At 44.4% G+C, this 10,184-nt stretch overlaps 1 protein-coding gene across 1 annotated transcript in view; it reads left to right on the top strand.

Annotated features, from left to right (window-relative positions):
• The first annotated feature begins 3,963 nt into the window (after positions 1–3,963).
• CUNHXorf56 (chromosome unknown CXorf56 homolog) overlaps positions 3,964–10,184 on the top strand; it is a 12,547-nt gene continuing 6,326 nt past the window's right edge. The window contains exons 1-2 of the mRNA XM_027861402.1: positions 3,964–4,276; positions 9,620–9,737. Of these exons, the coding sequence (XP_027717203.1) occupies positions 4,153–4,276; positions 9,620–9,737 (242 nt within the window). The 5' untranslated portion in view covers positions 3,964–4,152. The remainder of the gene's footprint in view (positions 4,277–9,619; positions 9,738–10,184) is intronic.

The raw sequence follows: 10,184 nt of genomic DNA, 5'->3' as shown, positions 1-10,184 counted from the left end.
AGAGAGAGAGAGAGAGAGAGAGAGAGAGAGAGAGAGAGAGAGAGAGAGAGAGAGAGAGAGAGGTGATAGACTGAGAGTAAAAATTGAAGCATATTTTATTTTTCTTGCTTTTTTTGGTGAGGCAATCAGGGTTAAGTGACTGCCCAGGGTCACACAGCTGGTGAGTGTCAATGTGTCTGAGGTCATACTTGAACTCAGGTCCTCCTGACTCCAAGGCCAGATCTCTATCCACTGCACCACCTAGCTGCCCCTATTTTATTTTTTAATGGCCAATGTGAGAATTTGTTTTGCTTGAATATATGTAATGGGTTTTGTTTTTCTTGCTCTCTCAATGCAGGTGGGGAAGGGGAGGTGAGAGAGAGAGAGAGAGAGAGAGAGAGAGAGAGAGAGAGAGAGAGAGAGAGAGAGAACCTAAAATAAAATTGAATTAAAAATAACAAATAAAAATGATATGCCAAAAAATAGTGTCAGTATGTCAGTGGTGCTGAAGTTCAGGTAGAGCAGTGAAAAGAGCTACCAAGGAATTTCTCATTGCCCCTATTGGACAGCAAAATGGGTTCTTTTCAGATAAATTAGGGGAAAGAGGAGGACTCACCTAAATGTTTGGGATGGATGGATAAGTCAGACATTGTATGAAATAAAATAAGAGATGACAGAGAAGAAAGACCCTGAAGGCTTTATGCATATGGGACATGGGATTTCACTGATGAGAGTAAGTACTCTGATCACTCAGGCAGATTGTAAGCCTTCTTTGACCTAGGAGACAGTCTTTGAGAGTTTCTGCCATTTCATTGCCCTGTAGCCAGCCTGATGGTGAGCTTCTCTATCTTAGGTGGTTGTGGTCTCTAGTTACAGACTAAAGACATATGTAGTTCAATTCAGAAGAGGCAGAACTGCCCAACTCTTCTGGTTTCTCTGTCAAGTAGAATGAATGACCTTTGGACTGGAAAGGACGGAACCAAAAAGGCTACCAGGAAACTGAAAGCAAAGGACCATCAGGAGATTAGAAAAGGGCATGCAACCTCCCTTGATGAATTCAAGTCACCAGACCCAGAGGAACATTATACTAGATACTGAAAGAACTGGCAGATGTGGCTGCTGAGCCACTATCAATGCATTTGAGAAGGGTAAACATTGCTCCGATTATTAAAGCAGACTCTTGTAAAATAAACTATAGGCTTGACTTCAATTCCTGGCAGAATTCTCTAATATATACTTAAAGAGATGATTACCAAACATGGCGAAGAAGATGAACTATAGTCACAAAGAGCCTTCCTGATTTTTCTTCAGCAGGAAAAAGCCAGAAACAGTGCAATGGGGAATGGCTGAACAACTTGAGATAATGATGCCATAACAAATTATGAATGAAGAATGCTTTGAACAATGAGAAGACTGGCGTGAGTTAATGTAGAATTAAGCAAGCAGAAGCAGCAAAGCAATATTTATGATGAATACAATGATAGGAATGAGAAAAAAAAAACAACAATACTGAAGGACACAGCTAATTTCAATGGCCAATCTTGACCATGGAGAAAAGGTGAGGAAATACCTTCCTTCTTTTGGGACATTGAAGACACCAAGGTCATCCACTACATCCCTGGCCATTGGGAGTCATCTTGACTTTTGCCTTGCCGCTGTTCTTCGATGACACTGGAAGAGAAAGTGAGGCTGAAGACTTTGTGCAACTCTGCCTCACTGAAATCCAATTCACATGAGAGTCAACATATCACCTGTGATGTCATTGGTCCTCTTCAAAAACGAAGGATGATGACGATGATGAAGAAGAAGAAGAAGAAGAGGAAGAGGAAGAAAGATGTGGAATGTTGTCCATACACTATCAGACTGGTCAATGTGTTCATTGGTTTTGCCTGTTTTCATTGTTATAAGGAAGGGATCATTGGGTAGCAGAACTTTTGTGTGTGTGTGTGTGTGTGTGTGTGTGTGAGGCAATTGGGGTTAAGTGACTTGCCTAGGGTCACACAGCTAGTATCAAGTGTCTGAGGCTGGATTTGAACTCAAATCCTTCTGACTCCAAGGCTGGAGCTCTATCCACTATGCCACCTAGCTGCCCTAGGTAGCAAAATTGTAATGTGAATATAATGGTGACATTAAAAAAAAGGCATTAAAAAGTTATTTAAAAACCTCAACAATCAGCATGGCTTCATCAAGAACAGGTCATGCCAGACTAATGTTATTTTTTATAGTGTTACTAGACTGGAAAGTCAAGGGGATGTCAACATGTGAATGTGGTTTACCTTGATTTCAGCAAAGCTTTTGACAAACTCTCGAATCCTATCCTTCTGGATGGAGAGAATGTGGCTTAGTTTGTAGGTAGATTCTGAACGAGTTTGATAACTGTTCCTACAAAGTAGTCATTTAAACAGTCAATGTTAACTTGGCCCTACAATATTAACTTAGTTGGATGTCTCTAATAGTGTATCAGGGTTCCACCCTTAATAAATTTCTTTTTCAGTCAGTAACTTGGAGGAAGGCATAGGTAGCATGCTTAATCAAACATCCTGATGGCACCAAGCTGGGCAAGATGGCTAACACAGTAGCTGGCAGGGTCAGGATACCAAAAGATCCATCTAGATTCAACTTCACATCTCCAAAATAGGGATTGCCTGACTAGATAGAGGTTTGTCTAAAAAAGTACTTGGTGGTGGTGGGGGGTTGTGAAATAGAAACTTGATATGTGATAATCTTGAAATTGGTATATTGTTATTGTCCAACTCTGTGACTTTTGTGACCCCATTTGGGTTTTTTTTTTTTTTGCTAACATACTGGAGTGGTTTGCCATTTCCTTCTCTTGCTCATTTTACAGATGAGAAACTGAGGCAAATAGGGATAAGTGACTTGCCCAGGGACTCATGGCTACTAAGTGTCTGAGGTGAGATCTGAACTCAGGTTTTCCTGATTCCAGGCCCAGAGCTCTATCTACCGCATCACCCATCTACCCTAATCCTGTGATAGAGCAGCCAGAGAGGTTAATAGTGTCCCAGGCTGCATTCAGTGGTCAGGCCTGGCGAGTGGATAGTTCTACTGTACTTTGTCCTGATCCTACCACATCTGGAATATTGTGCTGTGTTCTGGGTGCCACATTTTAGAAAGGACATTGATAAGTGGAAAAGTGTCTAGAGGAGAGTGGCCAGGATGATGAAAAGACATGGAGTTCATGCCATATGAGAATCAGTGTAAAAGAACTGGGAATCTTTAGCTTGGGGAAACGAAGACTTGTTTCCAAGTATCTGGAGTATTTATCTTAGTCAGAAGAGAGGTGAAAGTTGTTCTGCTTGGCCCCAGGTGATACCCCTTTGGAAGCAGAAGTTGAAGAGAGGTAAATAGGTATAATGTCAGGAACGACAACGACAACAACACCTTCACTTCCCTACAAAAACTGTCCCAAAAGGGAATGGGCTGAGTTGGGGACAGTAGGTTTCTTCTCATTGGATGTCCTCACACAAAGGCTGAATGACTACCCTTGGGATATGCTGTGGAGGGGATTCCTGTTAAGGTAGAAGTTGGACTGATTGCCTTGGGCAACTCATTTCCCCATCCTGGGCCTCAGTTTCCTCCTCTGTAAAAGAAGAGAGTTGAACTGAGATCCCTTCCAGCTCTTAGACCGGAGATTCCAGTTATCCTAGGCAGCCTTGAGAATTCTATGCGGGGTTCTCATTGCTTATGGATCGTGGTGTCTGCATTACACGGTTTCGAAATGCCCAGAGCCAGACGCTGGGGTGACAGAGGTCGGGAGGATTTATCCCGAACCTAGGGGACCCGGGGGGAGGGGAAGGAGGGCTTTTTTAACCGGAACCTATCGGCCGTCATTTAGGACTGGCCAAATGCCCTCTCAGTTCCGATTCTTTGGCTGCGTAATAATAGCCTAGCCCCCACCCCCCACCCCGTTCTTTCGTTGCTCCGGGCAACAAGACACAACAGGAGACCGGGAACTCGGGGGCTGTGGGCAGCTGGGGAAATCTCCTGACCCAGACCCGAGGGAAAACGGGGAAAACAGGGTGTAAGAGCGGGACCAAACCAGACAGCAAGCCACAGCGTGTGACATCATTTCCGCCCTTCTTCCGCCTCCCTCCCGGTTCCGGCACTCAGGCCTGCAGTAGAAACTTAGAGTTGGGTGGCGGTGTTATTACAGTGATGCCGAAGGTGGTCTCCCGCTCGGTGGTGTGCTCGGACACCCGGGACCGAGAGGAGTACGACGATGGCGAGAAGCCGCTTCACGTCTACTACTGTCTGTGCGGCCAGATGGTGCTAGTGCTGGGTGAGCTGCAGGGGCTGGGGGGAGGGAAAAGCACATGGAGGCGGCGGGGGAGAGGGGCAGGGAGGCCCCGGCAGCCCGCGATCGAGAGAGCCGGCTCTGCCCTGCGAGCCGCCTGCCCTAGTGCACTGAGCCCCTGCCCTCGGCCAGCCCAGTAGGCCTGCCTCTTCACAGTAGGCTTCTCCTCCAGTGCTCTGTGTTATCCTGGCCCCTGCAACTCTCCCCTCTGTTTTGTGGTCCCTTGGAAACGTAGGGGTACAGATCAGAATGAATGCGTGCATGAATGAATGAGCATTTGTCAAGCATTTACTGTGTGCCAAGCCCTGTGCTAAATGCTGGAAAACAAATATAACAAACAAGAGGCTTCCTGTTCTGGAGGAGCTGACTTTCTAGTAGGAAGAGACAGCACATGTAGGGCTAGAAGGAATCTCAAAGACTATCTGGCCCAAACCTCTAATTTTATTCCCTCCCTCTTACTCCCTCCCTCTTACTGTAAAGGGTCCCACCAGGTTCCCAGGTTTGCAACCTGGATGTCATCCTCCACCCTTCACTCTTACCCAACATGTCCAGTCCAAATCTTGTTATTTCTACCTTCACAACGTGTCAATCAATAGCAAGCATTTATTAATTCAGTAATTCCACTCAGTAAACATTAAGCATCCACTGTGTACATCAATCTCTGCCCTCAAAGAGCTCACATTCTAATGTGAAAGATATATAAAGAACTTACAAATACATACAAAGTGGTTAAATATAGGGTAGTTTAGCAGGGTGGGCACTAACAGCTGGGAGATCCGAAAAGGCTTCCTGCATGTAGTGCTTGATGGTGCAAAAGGAAGAGGCAAAAGTGGGGAGGGGGAGTGCATTCCAAAAATGGGGACTCTCCATTTTAAAGGCACAGACAATGTTGGTTGAGGAACAGAAAGAAGGCCAGTTTGGCTGGATCACAGAGTGCCAGAGGGGAAATAATGTCCAGAGGCTGGAAAGATAAGTTGGGCTCAGGTTTTGAAGGACTTTAAAAGTTTTTTGTTTTGTTTTTTGGTTTTTTTTTTTTTTTAGGCAATTGGGGTTAAGTGACTTGCCCAGGGTCACACAGCTAGTAAGTGTCAAGTGTTTGGTCTGAGGCCAGATTTGAACTCAGGTACTCCTGACTTCAGCGCCAGTGCTCTATGCACTGTGTCACCTAGCTGCCCCAGGACTTTAAAAGTTAAAACAGGGGCTTACATTTTGTCCTAGAAGCAATAGGAAGTCACAAGAGGTGACCGAGTAGGGGAGCTACATGGTCAGATCTGGGCTTAAGGAAAATCATTTTGGCAGCAGTGAGGTAGATCAACTGAAGTGGTGAGAGACCAAGGCAGGGAGACTGCAGTCATCCCTTCCACATCAAGACTTTCCCCATCACATTTTGATATATTGTAGGTCAGCATAAGAAATTAAATGGGAATTTTGGGGGAGTTTTGTGGAAGCCACAGATGACACAGCAAAAGTTTTGAAACTCAGAAATTCGTAAAATATATGTATAGTATTGTATAATATAGCCTACGACCAAATACCTCACCCAAATTTTACAATAAGGTACTGTAAACACCTCATAAAAGAAAAAGAAAAAAAAATTCAGACTTCATCTCTGGTACAAAGGGAGGGCCAAAAAATTTCACAGGATTTTCCAGATCCTGGGGGCACTGACCCCCTCCCCAACCCCCTTGATGTGAAGGGATAACTGTAATTAGGCAGCTGTTGCCTCCTAGAGGAGTCTAGGGGAGAGATGATGAAGTCTTGAACTAAGATGGTAGCCATGTGAGTCAGAAGAGAAGGAGTCAGATACAGCATGTGCTTTTGGAGGTAGAAACAAGAAGATTTAGCATCTGATTGGATATGTGGGGTGGGGGTGAGGGTGGGATGGGAAGAGAATTTGCATATTATAAACCTGACAGACTGAAAGGATGGTGATTCAAGGAGAGCAGTTTGGAAAAAGGAGGGACTTGGAGTCAGAACTTGAACCCAGGCCCTCGAACTCCCAATCTAGCAGTGCTTTTGCCCTTGCATCATTCGACCTCATTTTCTATTTGCTGATATATTACTTTGTAAATTGCTTAACCTCTTTCCATTGTGAATCTATGTCTTCCCAACTGGGTTTTGAGCTCTTCCAAAATAGGCACCCAAGTCATTTGCTTGCTATTTAAATCCCTCTTCTACATGACAGCCCTTCAAATACTTGAACTGCAGATACTTCCTCAACCCCTAGTCTTGTAAGTTCAAAAACAGGCCTCATTTCATGTGATTCTGTTCATTTTCCAGTGGTCAGTACAGTGTTCCAAGGTAAGTGTGCCCAATTTCTTCAACCAGTCCTCATATAGATCAAAAGATAATGGCTTTAGAGCAGGAGGGGCATCCAGTCCAGTCACCTCATTTTACAGATAAGAAAACTGAGGCCCAGAGTGGTGAAGTGATTTGTCCAAAGATACTTAGGCATGGTATAGTCTCTATCCTTGTTGCCTTCCTGTGGCAACATATCACAAAGGAAGAGTATTAGATTTAGGGTCCTATAACCTGAGTTCAAATCCTGGCCCTCCTACCATTTATAACTTGTCTGACTTTGGACAAGTCACCTAACTCTCTCTGGGCCTCAGTTTCCTTTTCTGTGAAATGAGGAGAGTTGGACCTGATAGTCTCTAAGGCCTCTTCCAGCTCTTAGCCTGTGATTCTTCACTCCAGAAGAATCATTGTTCTTCCTAAAATGTGGTATCCATAAGTGAATACTAGGACTCCCTAATGGGGCCTGAAAGGGTAGCAGTGGTCTGCATGGTTCAGTCACCTGTCTGATTCTAGAAACAATACTCCTGTTCATGCTGCTTCTCCGCTTTGTGTCATGTACCACTGGGATGAATGTTCATTCAAGTCAGTGACGGATACTTTGAACAGCATCTGTGGGACATTTCACTTGACAATTTCCTTCTAAGTTCATGTCAACTCAGATTCCTTGGGTCTGAGCTTCCAGCTGTGAAAAACAAACAAACTGGGGCAGCTAGGTGGCACAGTGGATAGAGCACCGGCCCTGGAGTCAGGAGGACCTGAGTTCAAATCCAGCCTCAGACACATAACACTTACTAGCTGTATGACTCTGGGCAAGTCCCTTAATCCCAATTGCCTCACCAAAAAACAAACAAGCAAACAAAAAAGGTAGCTTTGAAATTCCCAAAGAATAGGGTTGAAATCCTGCCTCTGACACTTGACAACCTCTGTGAGTTTGGGCAGGCCACTTAACTGTAGCTGGTGGTGAAGTGGATAGAGAGTTCGGCACAGAATCAGGAAGAATTGAGTTCAAATCCTGCCTCTAACACTTACTAGCCATGTGGTCCTGGGCAAGTTACTTAATCTCTATTTGCCTCAGTTTCCTTGTCTATAAAATGGGGATAATAATGGCACCTACTTAACAGGATCGTTGTGAGGATCAAATGAGCTAATATTTGTGAAAAAGCACTTAGCACAGGGCCTGGTACCTAGTGGGCACCATAGAAATGATTATTCCCTTCCCCTTTCCCCTCCAGACCTCAGTTTCCTCCTTTGTAAAGTGAAGAGGTTTGACTAGATGGCTTCTGAGATTCCTGCCAGTTCTAGAGCTATGAGCCTCTTCAGCCATCCATCTCATTGTATTATCATCCAGTCCACATCCCTCCATCATATCCACAAGCAGCACATGAGAGACTTCGTTAAATGCTTTGGTCCAATTTAGGCACCCTGTATCTACTACATTTCCCTGATCTACCCGTCCCATTAGGAATGAGGTTAGTCTGACATGACTTGAGGGCCCTTGGTGATCAGAACCTTCTACGTGCTCCCAAGCTGTTGCTTTAATAATTTGTTCAGCCACTCCATTACTGCTGGGCAGCCTCTTTGTTTGACGTCCTTTACTACAGTAAAAAGGGGTTGCTATAACTATTTTCGTACACTGTCTTTGACCTCCTTAAGTTAGACACTCAGCAGAGCTTTCCAAATGCCCTCTTTGTTGTCATCAGCATTCATCATCCACCCCAGCTTACTCTGAGCACCCCCTCCTCCCCCAATATTTTTACAGGATGCCATTGATTTCTGTATTCATCCACAGTTAACTTTCTTTTGCTTTCATCCCCTGTAGGTCTCTGCTTTTATTTTAGAGCTTTACCGATGTGTTTGTTTTGCTTACGACAGAGTACATTTCTCTGAAACAGTTAAGCAGAATCCCACAAAAGTGGGATTTATTATCATCTGCAGTCACCCTATGAGAGTGATAAATCCCACTTCTGTAGTTTGCCGCAAGTGTTAAGCCATTGGAAGGCTATGTACTTTAATGTTGTCCATGGTACCTGGTCCAAGTTTTGTTGTGTTTCTTTATGTCATATAGTCACTGTGTGTAGTGTTCTTTTGGCTCTACTTTTTTTGCGCTCCGTATCCCTTCATAGGAATTCCCCCAAGTTTCTCTGACCGCTTCCTTATGGTACAGTAATATCCTATTATATTTCTATGCCACCGTTTTGTTATATCCATTTCCCAGTCTTTGGGTACAGATTTTGTTTGCAGCTTTTTTTTTTATTACACCCAATACTTTGGTGCATATTTTTCCTGACTATTTTCATGCATATAGGTCTTTTCATTCTGTTATTAACCTCCTTGGCATATAAAGCCTAATGTGGAGATCTCTGGGTCAAAGGGGATGAACAGTTTGGTGAATCTTGTGTGATTCCAAATTGTTTTCCAGAACAGTTGGTCCAAGCCGTGGCTCCCCCAGGAGCGAATTAGCATAAGCTGGCTTCCCCCTCCAGCATCAAATTCTCCAATCTTTGGCCACTTTGCCAATTTAATGAACTTTTTTTTAAAGTATAAGTTGGTCGGTGAGTTCTTGGCATCCCCACTTTGCTCTCTTTGGATAGCTTCCTTTTATTTCCTCAGTGGAATTGTTTGTGCTGGTGCTTGTGTTGTTAGTTACATTCTTGTGAGCATCTCATCCGCTTGACCCGACTTTCCTCTTAGAATTCTGTGCCGCCTACATGGTTTGAGGCCTCGATTCTGGCATAGCATTTGTAGGGCACTCACAGAACAGTGTATTAAACATTGATAGATAAAAGACTCCTATCAGCCAGTTCCTGTTGTTGAAGTTGCAGGCCAGGAAGACTTCCCCCTGCCCATGTAAACATTTTAGCTAAAAGTTTCAGTGGTGTCCTTAAAAAAATACAGTGTCAAATGCTAGTGAAAATTAAACATCTTAGATCTTATAAGTGGTGGGAGTAGAAAACAACGTTACAAGGCCCTTCCTCAAGACTTTCCCTTGAGCCATGACCCTCGGTGACCCCTCTCCCTTTCTTTCTTCAGATTGCCAGTTAGAGAAATTACCCATGAGGCCCCGGGATCGAGCCCGGGTGATTGATGCAGCCAAACATGCTCACAAGTTCTGTAACACAGAAGAAGAGGAGAGTGTCCATGTGCGGAGGTAAGACGCCGACTTTCTCCATAGGGGAACTCCTGTGGTGGGGAGGATTAGGACAGAGAGTGCCCTAACATGTGTGGGTGACTACTGAGCTGGTCTACAGCTTTCTCCTCACTTTGTGGTCAGGCTCAAATTCTTTCAACCTTGGATGGACCCAAGTAGATGTACCTCTTTTGATTTGTTATTCCCCAGGCATGTTGCGATGTTTGTTGCTAACAATCATCTGCCCATTTGTTAGCTTTGGGGGCAGTTGGCTTTGTCAGTTTGAAGGAATTGAAATTCAATTCAAAGGAATTGAAAAAGTAGCCACTCCAGAAAGCAGAGGACTGGGTCTGAGATTAAGAGAAGGCAGTGTGGCGTGTGTGTGTGACAGAGAGAGAGACAGAGAGGGAGAAAGAGAGAAAGAGAGAGGGAGAGAGAGAGAGAGAGAGGGAGGGAGAGAGAGAGAGA

The sequence above is a fragment of the Vombatus ursinus genome, unplaced genomic scaffold (assembly GCF_900497805.2).
Source record: "Vombatus ursinus unplaced genomic scaffold, bare-nosed wombat genome assembly UNPS02014735.1, whole genome shotgun sequence".
Lineage (NCBI taxonomy): Eukaryota > Metazoa > Chordata > Mammalia > Diprotodontia > Vombatidae > Vombatus > Vombatus ursinus.
Note: the sequence above shows the minus strand (reverse complement) of the source record. Positions and strands in the feature narration are given on the sequence as shown.